This window comes from Gavia stellata, chromosome 5 (genome assembly GCF_030936135.1).
Source record: "Gavia stellata isolate bGavSte3 chromosome 5, bGavSte3.hap2, whole genome shotgun sequence".
In the NCBI taxonomy this organism is placed as follows: Eukaryota; Metazoa; Chordata; class Aves; order Gaviiformes; family Gaviidae; genus Gavia; species Gavia stellata.
The window spans coordinates 30,452,732-30,471,310 of NC_082598.1; the positions used below are offsets into that span (position 1 = coordinate 30,452,732).

General features: G+C 45.5%; 1 protein-coding gene across 1 annotated transcript in view; it reads right to left on the reverse strand.

Moving 5' to 3' along the window:
- SCFD2 (sec1 family domain containing 2) overlaps positions 1-14,558 on the reverse strand; it is a 202,016-nt gene extending 187,458 nt beyond the window's left edge. The window contains exons 1-2 of the mRNA XM_059817814.1: positions 13,817-14,558; positions 7,224-7,392 (exon numbers count right to left, since the gene is read on the reverse strand). Coding sequence (XP_059673797.1) covers positions 7,224-7,392; positions 13,817-14,558 — 911 coding nt within the window. The remainder of the gene's footprint in view (positions 1-7,223; positions 7,393-13,816) is intronic.
- Positions 14,559-18,579: the final 4,021 nt, after the last annotated feature.

Genomic DNA, 18,579 nt, shown 5'->3' on the forward strand with positions numbered 1-18,579 from the left:
TCTACAGGCGATGGCATCTCAAACCTCTCGATCATTACAGTCTGAGGACAGCTATGTGAGTGTCAGAAGACCCAGGAAAAAAACCTAAATTCTGGCTGAAAACTTTCATTAGTAATACTGGGTAGCCCAGACAAACAGTGAAGTTAGAGGTCCTCAAAGCACAAGGAACAAAGTCTTGAGCAGTCCCATTTCTCACAACCCCCAGAAGCTTGTCAACCCAATTCTTTCTTTATCTCAGGGAAAATAAGCTTCAAGCTTCCTCTTAGCTAGAAGACAACTTCTAAGGCTTCTGAGCCTGTTATAACAGGCCATTGAAAAAAACGTGGCACCCTATTAGGCAGGAACCTGGTCGGATGAAGAATCCTCATGCGGTTCCTCCACTGGTTACTTCAACAAACCCACTACTGCAGCAAACCAGGGTTTTGAAGAGCAGCAGCAAGGTCTTCTAGCAGTGCTGTACGTTACACAGCGCAGGCGAGCCGGAGGTCTTGACCTCTTCCCAGAATTTTCCACACTCGGCACACCCCTCTCAACCCTTCCTTTTTTCCATTTCAAGGAGGTCCCCTGTTGAAAGGATCCAGGCAAATATATACATTTATTGTAAGATACCATAAATCTTATCAGCTTGTTCATCTTATCCTGTGGCAACAGTCAATTACGTTCATTTGATTCAGGCTGGTTTGAAACTGAGCAGAAAGCGTCTCCTGGAAAGCTTGTCTTGACTGACAAACCCCAGAAGCTGATGCAGCCAGGGCTGTTATTCCCAACAAGAAGATGCCTTGAGAAATTTCAAACAATAAGGAAACTCTGAATAAGCTTCAATTCAGGACTGTGCTCTGAGCCCATATGAGTAAAATAAAGTGGTGAGCAGGAAGACTGCCAGTCCAGGAATGTGGTGGCAGTGGGGGATGCTGTGTTTGGTGCATTCCTACTGCCTGATCCACTGCTTCGAGAAGCATCTCCTGGCTGGATTGCTGAAAAGATATCAACAGAAAAGACCCATAAAGCCCAATTCATCTCCCTGAAAATGTACCTCAGTGGCACAGCATGAGTCTTAGAAGCACAGGGCAGGGCTATAATTTCTCCTGTCATGGGTGAAGGAAAATTTCAGGTTTTTAATGCAACGTGATGTCTGCTTTTCATAAATCCTGCAGTTAAGACTTCCTTTTCTCTGCAAAAGCGCTGCTCACCTTGTTCAGAAAGACAGATAGGAAAAGGCTGTACATGGGTGGTAGCTTTTTTTTTTGGTTGGTTGGGCTTTTTTTTTTGTCTTGGGGAGGTTAAGTTTCAGTTTAAAGCAATCCTCAAGAACAGAGCTCAACAGGGCACTACAGCAGAGGCAGGAGGCCGAGTCCCGGGAGAGCAGGAGTGTGCAGCTCCCAGCAGGGGGAAGTGTCCAGCAGTGGAAAAGCTGGAGGAGCATCCCAGAAGCAGGGACAGGCAGGGAGCCCCGGCAGCACCCCGCTGCTGCTGAACCACCAACAACATACTGGAGCAGATCCAAAAGCAGTTTACAGCATGCAGCTCTCCCTCTCCCCGTCTGAAAGAGCCTTGCCATCCATTGTTTTCGTTTACCCTTCCTCATCCGCAAGACTCTCAATGGATATGAAGCAATATAGTCGTGTCATCTGGATTTTCTTACTGTAGTATTAATGTTTCCTCTTTAATATTAACATTCCAGAAAGGAAAATTACTCTAATTTATGCCATAAGTTCCCAGCTCATTCAAGAATAATACTGTCCCAAATTACCTTCTTATTACAAGCTTTTATAAATGTTTGCGTGCAAAAAAGTTGTGTTTTTTAATTAGTATCTACAGCTGGCATAAAGGAAATATTGAAAAAATAAAATTGAAAATACCACAAAGATCCAAGAACCATCCCCCCAAAGCTTAGTTTGTAATTAATTCAGTGTTAAGAAAAATATCACTCTGATATACTTCAGATGCTTGCTCCCCAGTTAAAAAAAAAAAAAAAAAAATCAAGAGAATACCATCAACCATTCAAAAAAAAGTCAGCTTAAAAGGAGATTTTAACCTCCTTTCCAGTTTTAATTCTTGCTACTCTTTTCTTTGCCATACAAGCACAGATAATATTTCATTTTAAATTCACATCATCCATGTGATCATTCAAAGAATACTGCAGTGGTGTGTTTTACAGAGATCATTGGAACTGCTGTTCCATCAGCTCACAGGAAAGGGGGCCGGGGAGATACAACTCAGAACAGTCCCCTCTCCCCAGTGAAACAAAGCACTGCACGTAGGAGTGGGAAGGACACAGTACTGAAAAAAGGACAAACGGAGATCCTGCCTTTGCTTGTCCTGACACCTTAACTCCCCATGTAATCATTTGCAACATTATTTGTACCCTCCCAAAGACCAGAACCCCTAGGGTTTTCTGCTATGTGGTCTGCAAACTTGTATCCTGAGAAATTCCCTGTTTTACTGGTTTAAAGACCACGTTCCTTGGACAAGGACTAGGAGAGAAAACAGAAGTAGAAAGAAATTATGTGACCTGACCAAGCTCACGCTGCAAGCCGACAGCAGAGCCAGGACTGGAATACAAGTCCCCTCACTTCATAGCCTCCCTCTATGCTCAAGTCCCACCAGTATCAGGGAGGCACTGCATCATCACATTACACACAAGAGCAAAGGTGCAGCTGGAGTGGGGCTTTCTTCTCCATCCAAACTGTAACAGTTTTAGCACTTGCAAACAAAACCACTCATCAGTCCGAAACAGGAATTAACAACCTCAGAACTAAGGAGAAATACACATTTTCAACTGTCATTAACATGAGACATTGAAATTTTACTATTACATCTCCAGGAATGTTCTAATTTTTAAGCAACTCCCTTTCTCCGCACCCCAGCAGCACACCCCTCCTTCCACCTCTCATACAAAGACCTAAGGAAAGATTTTGCGAGTGCCATGTTTCAAACATCTGGCCTGCATATCGATGTTTTCTGCATCACACCCATCAACAAGATCACCTCATTCTGAACTTGTTATTTTCTGCCCCCAATGCAAATTCAGATGGTTTAGTGGCTCCATCTGCTTGGTCAAAAGTGCCCAGACACCTCAGCTATATTGCTTACTGAACTGCTTTAGGCGTAGCAGCCCAAACGTGAAGCGTGTTACGTTATAGTTTTGCATCTTTATGGAAAAATGCTTGCTGTAAGAACCGAATGGTTCTTTGTATATTGTATTAAATACTTATATATTTTAAATAAAAATTTGGTCCTTTTCTGAGATTTTAACACCACAATGAATTCCAAGAAGTTTGCAAACTCTAAAGACTGGGGAAAAGGAAGCAAGAGTGGAAAAACAGGCAAGAAATCTCTATTCAGCGAGTTCTTGAAATGTGCATAAACAAATTAAGTATTCAGTTTATTCAGCAAAATACAAGAGCACATCGAAAGTGTTTTTAGGGAATAAAAGAGCAGATTAAAAAATGAGCAAACATACATATTTCTGCAGCTGCTCACAGTTCAGTATCACATAACTCTTTACTTCTTGTTCTCACACGCCACAGACCTGTGGCCAGGACTCAGGCATCTGAACCCTGACTTGGGGCTTCAGGGAGCCACGGGGCCTCCACACACCTCGGCTTCTGGCTTGCAAGAGGTAGAAAACAGCACAAGATAAACCTCCATCAAGATAAACCCATTACAGACAGCAGAATGCTTCCACATGATAGAATACCATTCTTAAAAACACAAAATACGTGCTTCGAGAAACAAAGTGGCCAAAATGTTATCAAATGGACATGATGCATAGCTCTCAAACACAGAGAGCTTGATGTTCACCCAAGCAGACAACTCCTAGAAGCCACTGCATGTACGCTTAAAATCAAAAGCTGAAATTGTTAGAAATTCCTCCAAAAACACTTATGTGGGTTATCAAAACACAAAGACCAGCAAGAGAGCTGCAATCAATGTAATTTAAAATTACCTCTGCCATTGAGCTTTCACTACAATTCCCACTTCCATTATGCATCATTTGTTTGGAAGGACAGGGTGGCTATCGTATTTTTTAATTAGAAACTAACAGTTCTGATCCAGAGTGGCTGTCCTTAGTTTTATGTATATAAAGTGTTTCATTCTTTTTATATATAGCCATCTGTATATAAAAATGAATAAAATATTTTGACACAATTCTGAAAGAGCATAACTCAACTAACACTGACACTGGAGCAGCAATATGTCAGTGACTACAGTAGGGCAAACAATTACTCTGAAGGATTTTTGAGGCTACTAATACTAATAAAATTAAGAACTCTAGAATAGATTTTTGTTTTAAAGAAATTCCCTTCCTCACAAAGAGAGCACCTTCAAAGTACAGTAACTGAAGCAGCATATGGCATTTGCATTTTCATCTAAATCTTTAAAGAAGCCCATTATTTCCTTAGATTTGAGAAAAGAACCCTGCTTTATTTCACCACACCAGCCATAAATTATTCATTAATTCTGTTTGCTAACTCTGTAACTGAGCCCAGATGTTTCTGCTGGAGAGGCATTCCATAAGAAAAGTTAAATATAGCAAGCTGTGTGGAGGGAGCAGACCTCTCTCTCTCTCCCCACCACAGCATGCTCAAATATTATTTGAGAGAAAATAATGAAAACATTTGAAAAATATTCTGAATATGTACGTCTGTGAAACGCCACAGTCTGATCACAAAATTTCACATAAAAGAGCCCCCACACATTCCACTTGCGTGTAACTGAAGTTACTGGTCCTGTCTCTGGGAAAGGTGCTGGCACTTTCACTCGCCAGAGTACATGGAAAATTTACAAGCAGAGGAACACTCCTTGCCATGCATCATTTACAAATATAAATCACAACTTAAGTTTTCAATTACAAGAAACACTTCCGAGCTGGCTACCAATGGCAACAACCATGTTAATGAAGAACTGAGAGTATCGTATGGAATTTCTTACAGAATTGACATGAAAACTTACTGGTGGGAACTTGAAATCCATTTTAGTGCTTCAGAAGACCTAGCAAAGATGATTAATGCTGACATTTATAATCCAACACTAAGAACACAGTCCTGTTGAGCAGAATGGAAGCTACCACCTTCAGCCACCCATTCAGACACTGTTATGGTTTCTAGTACTCTTCAGCAATTGTCTTAAGCTTGTTTGGAAATGCCTATTTTAAGCTAGAAACTATTGCTAATCATTACATAGTTGGAGAAAAAGTGAAAGACTCAGGGTTGAACATCGCAGAGCTGCATTCTTTGAAGTTTGGAGACTATTCTCAGGCATGCAACACTTCTTCAGTAGTGAACAATGATCACAGGAGAGATTTTGAGAGGTCATCTAGTCCCTTGCCTTGCTCCAAGGCAAGATAAATCCTATTAAACCACTATTTCCTAATCTGTTCTTAAAAATTTCCAGTGTAACAGATTCTATAAGATGACTTTGCAGAGGGAGGGTATTATGGGGATGCTGTTACAGAATGGTGTGATAATGATGCCACTACCCTGGTACCAGGTATCAGCTGCTGTCATCCAACTTTACTGCACTTGCAGAGTAGCAGCTGAGCACCTTGTAGCCAAATCCTGTTGTTCTTTAACCATCTGTATCCATAAGAGACTTTGCAAAATATCTTAAGTCTAACTGTACTGTTAACAGAGGCACCTTCCCACTAGCTAGCAAACAGGCAAACAAACCTTGGTATATATACTACTAGCCACCTTAGAACGCAATAAAACTCTGCAGGCTATTCCTAAAAATGTGACTATAGAAAAGACTGCAGTCATAATGTTAGCATGGGAAGGCATACTAGCACTAGCTTCAGTCTCCTCGATGTCAGTAAGGTTAGGAATAATGGAGTAGTAGCACAGGTCAACAATCTTAGGGCAATAAATATCTATTTTTTTTCCTAGTCCACGCTGCCAGAAATTTTCTTTATTTCTGGTAGCTACTCGAAGTTAGCACAAACAACAGCTACCATAGCATGTCTACCATGGGCAATGACCTCTTCATTTTGTTGTGTAGCCAGATCTTAAGGACATCTCGCTTCTACTTCAGCGATCAGCTGGAAAGCAGCCCATGAGAAGAAAACCAGAACAAATTTTATTTAAGTTAGTCACCCCAGCAGCAACTTACAATTGATTCCACCTAGATGAGGAAACGTTTCCTCTCTAGTTCCTAAGGAAGAAGAGAATTATGCAACGTGAAACCTAGAAACTGGACCCAGTTACAGCACATGTGGGAGATGGAAGATGACAAAGGATCTGGAGGCTCTCAGAAAATAAAGACCATATGTTGGAACAGTGGACAGTCTTCTGTGAAATCTTTGCGGGGGGGAGAAGAGGGAGTAGAGCACAGGTGTGAAGTTCCAAAAGGAGTCAAAACAGAGCAACAGACTCTATGATAGCACATCTTGAAAAACCCTTTTCTAATATATGGAGGGAACATTACAGCAAAAGAGAAAGACCTTTTAATCTCCTTCGCACTGCATGAATTTCTAGAGCAATGCTGAGCAAAATTTTTTTTGTGGAGTGAAACCAGCACCTGGTGTATTTCCTGTTTTATGCACAGTAACAGAAGCTGCAGGAAAGTTTCAGTTTGGACAACTAAATTGCGAAAGTGAAACATCAAATCTGATGCACTTTACAAGCAACGTCTTAGCTGCAAATTATACATAGCTAAGTACAATTGTTCAAAGTTTAGGTTGGCCTTGTTTAAGCAAAAGCCAGGCCCACATGAGGCTGTCTGTATACCTAAATTTGTGCCTAATTATCTTTCTCCACAGGTATTGTGTTTGAAAACAGGGATAAAACCTTAAGTTAACAGCTACTCTTAACAAGAATTCAGCATGCAGCTCACTTTCTTTATAAAGAGGCTTATGGGAAAAGAAAGCCACACTTAAGACCTACCTGCTTGTATGACCTGTTACTTAGGCAGAAAAAGAAAGAATTTTTGGTCTTTATACTGATTTCTATTACAGTAATCTACAGCAATTTAAACAACCCAAATCTAAAAAGGTCCTGAGAATCTCCCACTTTTGGGAGTCTTATCTGGCCTGCTCACTTAATGCACACATACAAACTGTTTATATTTCAGCAGAATTAGGACCAGATGGGTTTTTGCTGCAAGCTTGATTATTTTCTTTTTAAAGAATAGACTTGTTCTCTGTTCCTTTTTTTTTTTTTTCCACAAAAAGATAACAAACACATTCAATATCTCAAAAAAAGAAAGAAAAAAAGAATGTTTACTTTGGTTGTGCTAAGCAGCCAGGTGCTATAATATTGCAAGTTTCATCTGTAGTCTTCAGTGCCGTAAGTTCCACCATGTTAACCATCACATCGGTCTTGTGGCCAGGAAGCTTGGGAAGTACAGAAAGTATCTTCTCTGCAAGACTGTCGCCATGATGACCAACTGCTCCTAGGGAAAAAGAGACCCCAAAGCTGTCAGGTACATAACTAGAAGAAAAAAAAAGAAAACAAACCACAAGGAACTGAAAGCAAAATAACCACCACATGTTTTGGGAAGAAGGAACACCGGTAGTCACAACATCAAGACCACAACTAGCTTTTCACAGATATTTTGTTAAAAAAGTAAAATTAATTTCTGGAATGTCTGAAGTTAAAAGTATAGATAATATTTCAGAAAGATTCATTCAAAAGGCATAAATTAGACTTAGCTTTACAGCTAGTAGATATTCACTGATTTTGCACTTAAATATGCAAAATATTTCTCTTTGCATAAGCAAGTTGTCAGTTAAACAAGATTTGCAATGGTTTTTAAAAAAAGCAGGCAAACATTTATATATACATGCACACATGCAAATTATACATTTCTAAACTAATAGGACTGTGCTTAAAAGGGCTGTATGCAAGTTGCATACGTAGCTACCCAGATAGGCTGGCATAATATTAAAATAAACAATTACCAACCACACTTCGCCATCAAGGTCATCGCTCCTACACAGACTGAGGGCAGCACAGGTGAAACCAACATGAAATGACTAAAACAACCCACATGACATAGTATAAAATGTCAATTTGACCATGTTCCAAGAGAAACTCCGAATTCCAGTTGGCATGTTTTCTTCAGTTCTCCTGATTTCAAACACACATGTTCTTCTTTCCATTCACCAGCTCTCAACACAGGCACTACAACCCATTTACAAAATATTAAGACTGTGAGACAAGCCCAAGCAGAAAAACATGACACATATTACAGATGAAAAAGTTGGAGAAGGGGACCAGAAACCTTACGGCCTTTAAGTCAGGAACAAGTCAAAGGTATTTGTATTCTACCACTTTAGCTATGGTTCAGCTATCGCCACAGGGCTGGACACCAGTGCTGAGCTTAGTAGTGTTCTCTTGTCTTTACTCACAGAAGAAAGGGGACTTCTGAAGCCACCTTTGAGAGGCAGGAAAAAGATCTTTTAGGCTACAGTCCCACTCCATCAAAGTCTGTCCATGTGGCTGTTCTCACTTCTGAACATTTCCAAAGACAGAGGTCTGTTTCAACAGGTGAAATCAGCTTCACATGCTCCATAAATCCAAACAAGGCATTTACATCAAGAATATTAATGGGGTCAGATTATTAACTGCTCTTGGATAAGCAGAAGGTTGTCTCCAGCAAGTCTACAGCAACCATGTATACATGTTGTAAAACCACCTCATGGTTTATCAACTATTCCAAATTGTAGTGGAAGTCAAAAAGAAAAGCAAGGATGAAAAAGGAGGAGAAAAGTAAAGTCAAACTCCATGCTGGCAATGCTCTATCCACAGAAGGCAAGGAAGGCACATATGTCCAGCATGTGGTGGTATTGCAGTGTAGACATCTGGCCACTCAGCTGAATTGAGATTACCAATTTGTTTCACCAGAGATTGTAATAGTCACAGAATGACAGCAACTTTCCTTTCTACCATCCCCAGACAGATTTAGATCACTGAAGTACAGATGAAACGAGCTGGGTTGTCTTTGTGACTCCGTAAGCCATCTGCTCTCCAAAATCCCTACATTCTTCTTACTAGGTCAGTCACTTGTCAGCCACACTGCAGTTCTCAACACTCACAAAGTTACAGACATGGAGAACAGATGGTAATCTTCTGAACCTCCACCCCCACGCACTGGAAGCAATGTCTATCTCTCCACACTTGCTGCATGTGAGCAACATTTAGCTAGACAAGACATTTAGCTAAACTGGAAACACCTCGAATGCAAATAAACCCACGTTAGTTATTAACAGCCCTCCTTTCTCCTTGGCAGAGGGGGAAAGTCTCAATGTATTTAAGCTGCTTCCACAATTAGCAAGTGCCATCTCAGTCTCCTTCCCACAGCTACTACTTCTTGGAGGCTCCCACTGGTCCATAGGCACTAATAGCTTTTGCTCTGCCTCATCGAATCAATCAGAAAACATCTGCTGGAGCTTTTTAAAATCCCTATCGCCCCTAACCAACTACACAAACCAACTAAGGCTGGAAAGACAATTAAACCTCATGAGACTAGGACAGGAAATCACAGGGAGTCGCTTTTCAATCACACTAACTTCAGCAGGATGCATGGGACTGGTTTCTGTCCTCTCTCCTCACCACTGCTGAGGACAGTCAACAGGCCGCTCAGTAGCTTCTCATGACCAGAGGTGTTCAAGGCAGCTGGTAGCTTTAATGCTGCCAACATGCACACAGATCGGGTGTTAAAGCGACAAGGAAGAGTTACCTGACCAATGTAAATCAGGAGTCTTCACACCAGGCTAATATCCAGCCTTGAGGATACAGGAAATCTTACGTATCACACTGTTCTAATTTTACTTTGTCTTCTCCTTAAGAGTTACAAACTGAAATACGTGACATTTGACACAGGTTGTAGCTGGCAAAACTGGCAAAGCTGACCAACCAATTCTTTAACATCAGCCAGGAAATCATTAACTACACCCCTCCTTCCCCCAAAAAGGCATCAATGACATGCATACAAGAAAATATTTTCCTAAGCCCTATATCACACCATTTGTACTCCAATTCTTACATTCTCCTACTGGTTCTGCTGTCTGGTTCAAAAACAAAACAAAAAAAAGCAGATTTAAGGGGCAAGTGCACATCACAGAAGCAACGTGAGAGCTTGGGCAATGGGAAGACTTCAAAGTTGGTTGCTAAACATGAGGAGCTGGAATTAGAAAGCAGATCTCCTACAAAGGCATTGCTTACTAGCCAACAACTAATGCAGCTAATTTCTACCAGGGGCTTTTCCTTCAGTCGAAGTTTAAATATAAGGCAGTGTGTGCCAAAACAGTATGCAAGGCATATCTTGCCCCCATCAAGCTTTCTTAACATCTGCTGGTTTAACTACTTTATAGATTAGTTAAGGACTGGTGATTTTGGAAAGATACATGGACAAACCCATCCCAGTTTTCATGATGTTTCAACACTGCACAGTCACCCACTGTTTTTTCTGAATAAGATCACCACTAGGAAGACTTTACACTAAAGGACTCTAGTGGGACAATTCCTATAATGCAACTTTCTTAGGCAATGCATCACCTCAGTGAGACCAGGTATTAAAATATCAGAAGGCAGAAATTTTTACACCTATTCCCTTGAAAGAAGCTGGATATTTGGAGCTCAAGTTCCAAAGCTTATCAATGTTTTGCCATATTCTTTCATCCAGCGTTAGCTTAAGCTGACCTTATTAAACAGTGCTGGAAAGCAGCCTGTATGTTCCCAGGAACCATTGTGCAGCATTCAAGGCAAACTAGAGCATCCTTCTACCTTGCCAAAAGACAGATCTACATTCTCCTTTGTGCAGACGAAGGAACATCAAAGTAGTCAGTTATCTGTCCCACTATGCTGGCTATTGAATCTAAAAACAAAATGAAAACCACACACACACACAAAAAAAAACGCACAAACACCTCAACCACCCCTCCTCCAATAAAACCCAGCAGTAGGAGCAAGGAAGCCCACAGCCAAGCACAGCAGCAGCAGAGTGCTGTCACAGAAATGTAAGATTCCTCATCCCTCACAGCCAGCTATTGCAACATATATGAAGAGTAGTAAATTTGGAGATAAGAAACACTTAAGCATCTGCTCAAGGGTCATGTAATTTCCAAGTCCCCTGCACTGACCTAGCCACCTGCAGTTTTCTTTAAATAGGCAAAACTCATTCCATTTATTTGCTTATCTCTGTAAAGCCTCTATAACAAATTTAACATCTGAAGCATTTAAAAACCTATTATAAAAAAAAAAAAAATTGTGTGCCTATTCCACAACAGCAGAATCTTTACAAACCATGCCACAGCAGAGGCTGCACCCTGACCTGCAGTACTGAGTTGACAACACTTGAATATTTTCAGCTGTCATCACTCCTCACAGCTGCAGTCTACAACCTCAAGTAACCAGAATAATTTAAGCATCAGTTACCTCCTGTGTCAAAGCCGCAGCCTGGTTCATAAAAAGGGGACTACAGTACTCTACAGGCCTCAGTATTTATGTTTTCAAAGCCTCAGCTTATATGGTAAGGAAGAAAAAAACTTGGTTTTGTTTCCTTTAAAAAGGCATTAGTGTCAATCCACCAATGTGTCAACTTGGAAGATGCTGCAATCAAAAAGAGCATGAGTAAAGTGCTCCAAATTAGAAACATGACAGCTATAATGAAAGAAATAGAAAATTACAAACAAACAATTTAAAACAAAAATAATCAAAAGAGATATTAGTCAGAACCAGACTTTACCAGAAAGGCATAGGTCTACATTAATCTTCACTCTCTCTCTCACGCCCTCCTCTATGAATGGGATTATGCGGTAGGAGGATTAAGGCACACCGCAACTTTCTCGTCGCTGTGGCTGCTCCCAAGAACTGAAAGGGAATGGTATCTACACTTCATTGATGAGGACCTGAACTGTACTTTTTGTATCTGTTAAAAGGCTGAAAACCTTACAACCAGCGCAAGGGTGTGATGCAAAGATGATGCCTGGCTGACAGTGAGGGAGATGATACAGAGAGTTAAACCTGAGTTTGCAGCCTTGGCTGTGGGGAAACATTCCTGTGATTTTGACCGATGCATGCAAAAGTGCTGCTGCTGATGGCACTGAATTATCCAACAACACCCATACAAAGGTTATTATTCAAAGCTATACAGGAACTGCACAGGCACCCCCCTGCTATTCATTCTTCTCTGTCCTTTGCTCACTGTATTGCATTTCAAAATCACCTGCACATACCCGTGGGTGAGACCTCACTATTCCCTGCGCTTAGAACAGCCCACATCCCCAATGCTGCAAAGCACCAAGAGACTGGGAAGAGAAACGCATCAAGCTGTTCTGCACACCAATATCTGAAAGGTATCAATGAGCTTATGAATGAAAAAGGAAGTCGGGAAACCGGAAAAACTGCTTCACAAAAAGTGTGAATGCTGGCAAGGTGGTACCTAAGAAACACATGGACGGAGCATGGGGTTACAATATGGTTATCACAATGCAAATATTTAGGGGTGCAAATATTAGAAGAGAAAAATAAAGATCAATTAACAGAATCACAGAATCATTAAGGTTAGAAAAGACCTTTAAGATCCTCAAGTCCAACCATCAACCCAACACCACCAGGCCCACTAAACCATGCCCCGAAGTGCAACGTCTACGTGTTTTTTGAACGCCTCCAGTGATGGTGACTCCACCGCCTCCCTGGGCAGCTTGTTCCAATGTTTGACCACTCTCTCAGTAAAGAAATTTTTCCTAATATTCAATCTAAACCTCCCCTGGCGCAACTTGAAGCCATTTCCTCTCATTCTATTGCTAGTTACATGGCAGAAGAGACCAACACCCAGCTCTCTGCAACCCCCTTTCAGGTAATTGTAGAGAGCGGTAAGGTCTCCCCTCAGCTTCCTCTTCTCCAAACTAAACAGAATCACAGAGAATCACAGAATGATAGGGGTTGGAAAGGACCTCTGGAGATCATCTAGTCCAACCCCCCTGCCAGAGCAGGTTCACCTAGAGCAGACTGCACAGGAATGCATCCAGGCGAGTTTTGAATAACTCCAGAGAAGGAGACTCCAAAACTTATCTGGGCAGCTTGTTCCAGTGCTCTGCCACCCTCAAAGTAAAGAAGTTCCTCCTCATGTTTAGATGGAACTTCCTATGACCAAGTTTGTGCCCATTACCTCTTGTCCTGTCAACAGGCACCACTGAAAAAAGATTGGCCCCAACTGGCCCCATCCTCCTGGCGCCCATCCCTTAAGTATTTATAAGCATTAATAAGAACCCCCCCTCAGTCTTCTCTTCTCCAGACTAAAAAGACCCAAGTCTGAAGGAACCCTAGTTCCCTCAGCCGCTCCTCATAAAGCTTGTGCTCCAGACCCCTCACCAGCTTCATCGCCCTTCTCTGGACACGCTCCAGCACCTCAATGTCCTTCTTGTAGTGAGGGGCCCAAAACTGAACACAGGATTCGAAGTGCGGCCTCACCAGTGCCAGATATATAGATGTATACCTGTTTGCACAGGTATAATGCTAAGGGTGACAATTAGATACACTGGGAAATGCTTTGCAGTAATCCACAAGGCAGTCTGAAATGTGCAGACCATTTCCTTCACACCTTAGGACACCACACAGGCAAAGCTAAGGTCTCTAGTTTGCAGCAAAGTGGAAGTGCCAGAAACAAACCCTTGTGTTCCCAGCAGAGCCTTCTGCTTCACTCTCGGTTTCCATGACCCACTGGGGAGCAAGGATGCGTGAGCAGCCACCACGGCCATGGTGTTACACATGCTCACAGGCCACGAGGACTCCTGCAACTATCTGAAACCCTCCCGACGGGGTGGATGTGGGCCCACAGGGATGACAGCCCCCACCAGCGGTGGATTTCTTACCAGCGAGGTCCAGCGTCCTGTCCACAAAGACGACGGAGGCCTTGGTGGTGGCCATCCTCCTCCTGTTCCTGGCCGGGGCGTAGCTTGCCAGCTCAGTGGCGACGACCCTGCTGAGGGCCCCCACGGCGAAGCTCTCCTCCCGCAGGCCCAAGGCGGTGAAGAGAGCGTCGAGGTCGCCCACCAGGGCCCGCACCGCCGCCCGCAGCTCGGCAGGCAGGGCGCCCAGCCCGACCTCCGTGGGGCCGGGCCCGCCGGGGCCGGGCAGAGGCGGGAGGAGCTCCGCCAGGGCGGGCAGCAGGCAGAGCTCCGCCGAGACGGGGGCCAGGAGCGGCGGGCCCCGCAGCACCGCCTCAGCGCGGCCGCCCTCGCCCATCCACCGCCGCAACGTCTCCTCCAGCTCGGCCGGGCCGCCGCCCTCCGCCTCGCCGCCAGACACCAGCACGCAGTGCCGCACGGCGCCCTGGCCCAGCACGCCGCGCACGGCGGCGGCCGTGCCGCCCCGCAGCGCCCCGCTCACCACGAAGACGACGCGGGCGGCGCCCGCCGCCTCCCCCGCCTCAGCGGGCAGCGCCCTGACGGCCAGGGCCCCCGCCGCCAGCAGCTCCCCCGCCCCGCCGCCGCCCCAGTGCAGCGCCTCGGCGGACGCCGCGTCCAGGAAGACGACGGCCCGGCGCGCCCTGGCGAGCACGGGCTCCCAGGCCTGCCGGCACACCCGCCGCAGCTCCGACACGGGCACCGCCATGGCGGCGGCGGCAGCGGGCAGCGCTGACAGCCACAACACACCGCACGTGCCCGACGCGCCGCCGGCGCCGCGGGATGACGCCGCGGGCGCGGGTTGGCTGCCCGCCGGCGGGGAGGGGCGGGGCACACCGGGCAGGGTCGTCCCCCCGCCGTGACAGAGGCGGGGGCCGCGGCGGGGTCGCTTGGGGTTGTCGGCTGTCGGCCGCGGGGTCTCTGTGGGGAGGGAGCGGCCCGAGGGAGGCTGTGGAGGCCCAGGTGTCTCTGGCGGGTTAACGGCGCCGGTGAGGCCTTTCCTCCGGCCGCGGGGGCTGTGCAGTGGCGTCCCCCCGAGGGGCTGCCCGTCCGTCCCGCTGTAGCCTGGGCGTCTGCTGAAGGGCTGCCGGCGCAGCGCTCCTGCTGCCCGGTCGGGGCTCGGTGTCCCCAGGGGATAGCCTCGGCCCGTTCTCCCGCCCAGGTCTGTCACACCGCGAGAGCAGCCGCAGGGATACGCCCCTGGGAGAGGAGAGAGTAGGGGGCTCTTCTTTCTGCTGGCAGTGCCAAATTCTGACAAACTTTAAAATGTTTCTCTCGCCCACAGTCTATATTCGAAACTCCGCTGCAGTCTGTAGCCCTGGCCAGCACCAGGAGGTACATCTGGGCACTGACAGTTCATTTTGCCTGACATTTTCCTCTTCATCTCAAAATCAGTTTCAAAGCCAACTGTAAGACATGCCATAATACGCATCTACAGTTTCCTCTTCCCAGAGAATGGATGGCTCGCTTCCAAATCTATATTCTACACAGTATTTCACTTGGGCAACCTCCTTAGTAGAGAATGATGAGGATACTTTCTCTGACATAGTGGGATTATGAGCAGTAACAAAAAGAGAAATCATTTATTTAGTTCATCCACTGTCTTAACTGGTCTTCTTAGGTCTCTTGCAGGTTCAGCTGATTTCAGAACACTGAAAAACACCAATAACGTGGAATCACCAGATTTCCAGTAATGAAATTAAATCCTCCCCTTCCAGTCTGCTCCATGCACATTCCTACCCTGATGCATTCTTCCCTCTTCCAAACTCAGAGTTAGGTCTTTGTGCTGTTCCAATCCCAACCTGTTATTTTAACCTTAGGGCATATAACTTTATGATGCTAGAAAAATATGTAAGTTAATAGCCTTTTCGACTATTTTGATTTGAAAAATGAATGCCAAGAAATGATCGGGGATGGTTAACTACTGGGCCCCTGCGCTTATACACAAGTAGAATTATCCTGCTCCCAGAGTGAATCACCTTGGCAATTAGGTATCTGAGCTTTTGCTTTATGCTTGAGTGCCATGGACAAAAGCTAGCTATATTATGGCTTGTCCAACTGTTTAGTTACCATTTTAAAAGGTTAGGGTTTTTTTCAAACATATTGTCAAAACAGCAGATTGTTTTAAGAAAACAAATAGCTTTTTTATTTTATAAATACTGTATAGATTGCAACTAGTTCTGCATATGCCAATGTTGAAAAAAAGAATCACTAGCCAGAAGACAAAATGAGGTTAATCAGTTTAAAGCATGGTGGTTAAATTACAAACAAAATTATCTATGTAGTTTTTACAGCTTATTTTATCTCATGTGCAAATTTACTACTGTGTTAGAAAAAGCACTGTATTAAAGGGTTCCCGTAAACTTGACATCGTCTTGTGGGTTTCTGGAGTGTGAACACGAGTCAGATATTTATGCAGCTCACAAAGAGGCCTCCTTCTGTCCTCAGCCTTTTAGCTACTCAGGGCCTTGGGAGAAGCCTTTTTTCGGGCCCCAGCTGCTGCTCTTCCTCTGCGTAGCAGTAAGAAGAAACTGCAAGGTCCCTTCCAGAGGTTGGGGCTGGTAGGAGTTTTCATCTTTGAGGGCAGAAGTTAAAATGCCTTCTAGGCCAGCACTCTGTCCTTGGAAGCAAAGCAGGAAACAGGTTCAGAGCACCCTCTCTATCTAACCAGAGGCAGAGGTGGGTGAAGATCTTCCTGGGAGCGGTGGAAGGCTGGCAGCTGTTTTCAGGACTTAGCCTCCTTGTGCCAGCTTCCAATGTTCAAACTGCTCAAGCTGTTCAGGATGAATTTTTATGTGACCACCAGCCCAATGTGATGTCTATTTAAAGGTTTCTACAAGGAAAACTGCTTTGAGGATCCACATTGATGTATTTTAAGAGATTTTATGTTCTATACCTATTCCTGATTTCTCTTTGTGGTGTTTTCCACAAATGTATTTTCTTTCTTTTTCCTTGTGTTTGCAGTCAAAGGAAGCTATTAGAGTTCTACCACGTGCTTTAATGTTGGCCAGAAGTGTATTAAATGACCAAGTAAACAAAACAGGAACGAAAATTAAGAAAGATACTGATGCCGAGTAAGAGGTACTACAACACAAATTTGTTTGATGAGAAACAAGTGTCTAGAAATGTTTTGGGTGAAAAACACCTTTGGTATAAAAAAATGGAATTGCACGATGAAAACCTACCGAATTAAACCACATAATTCATGATCTGTATATGACACCCAAACATTTAATTTCAGGGGAAAAAAAATGCCTTTTGAGAAGGTAGTTTGTTCATGTGAACTCCAGTGAAATGTCATGCCATGTACGAAACTTTAAAACAAAGTTCTCCCTGCAGGCGATTCAAAGAATAAGCTTCCCCCACTCAGTTGTGATGTGTTTATAATACAATCAAGCCTTCTGGTCTGATTTTTCACAAGCTGTCCTGCTGTGAAAAAGGGGTCCCTGTTTTAGTTTTCACAAACATCGTAAGACGCTGAAGACTCCATTTGTACCCACAACTGGTAAAAACTTGTTTTGACAGTTGTTGGTACGTAAATTTTCTAATGAATCTTGCAGTTGTTAATGCAGCATTCACAGATGTAAAGTGAGACAATCATCAGTAAAAACGGCTTGCTACTCCCCACCACTTTTAAAATAGAGCAATTCATGAAATGCATAGTTACACTCTGGAACATTCACAGCACACTATGAATGTTACTAGAGCTAAAAATAAAATCAGGCAATTTGTGGAGGGAAAAAAAAAATCTATGAAGAGTTGTTAAACGTAAAATATTACCTCCAGCTGGGAGAGTCCCTGAGCTGAGAGCTAGGACAGTACTAGTAAAAGTAGTAGCGTGTTTATCCTGTGGTTACGCTCCCCCCGGCAGCTGCCATCAGCCGCCAGTAGAAGCACGGCACTGGACTGTATGTGTGTTTGGCCAAGTCCCGTTCTGGAGATGGGCGAGGATGTCCTAGAAGAGATCGCCACGCTGCCGGTGATCCCTGCTGAGGAGACGGACGGGCGTTTGGGGATGCAGAAGAGCGCAAGGTCCGCCGAGAGCAGCGGAGACAAAAGGCAGTGGGAGGAAGGAAAGGCGGCTCTCGCAGGCACGCCGCGCCTCGGGAGGCTGGGGAAGGCACAGCCGAGGTGAGTCCCGGCGACTGGCAGCGCACGGAGCGGGGACCGGCCGTGCGAGCTCGGCCTGGCCAGTGGGGCCGGCTCCGCGGGGAAGGCAGCCCCCGGGCTAGGCCCGGCCCGGCCCGGCCCGGCCGCACGGCCGCTCTCCCCCTTCCCCTCCGTCCCGGCCCATTCCTCCCGCGGGCAGCCAGGAGGCCCCTCCGCTTCTCCCCGCTCATGGCTCCCGGCCCGGCAGGGCCCCTCGGGAAGCGGAGGGCGCCGGGCCGTGCCCGGCCACCTCCCTTCGCCGCCCGCCCTCCCTCGCTCTGCGGCCGGGCGCCGCCGGGCCGCCCCCCGCATGCCCGTGCCCAGGGCGCCGCGGGGCCGGGCCGGGCCCGCTTCCTGTGCGTGTCACTCATTCGGCGGGGGAGGGGAAGCGCCGAGCAGGCGGCGGCGGTTCCTCCGCGAGCGGTGGCGTTGGGCCGGGCGGGTGCTCGCAACCCCCCGGCCAGCGGCCGGTCGCGGCCTGAGGCGCCGGCGGAGGCCCGGGGCGGCGCGGCGGTGCTGGCCAGCGGCGGGAGGCCCCGGCGCCGCCGGGCCTGGGCCCTCGCGTCCCGCGGGAGGCGGCC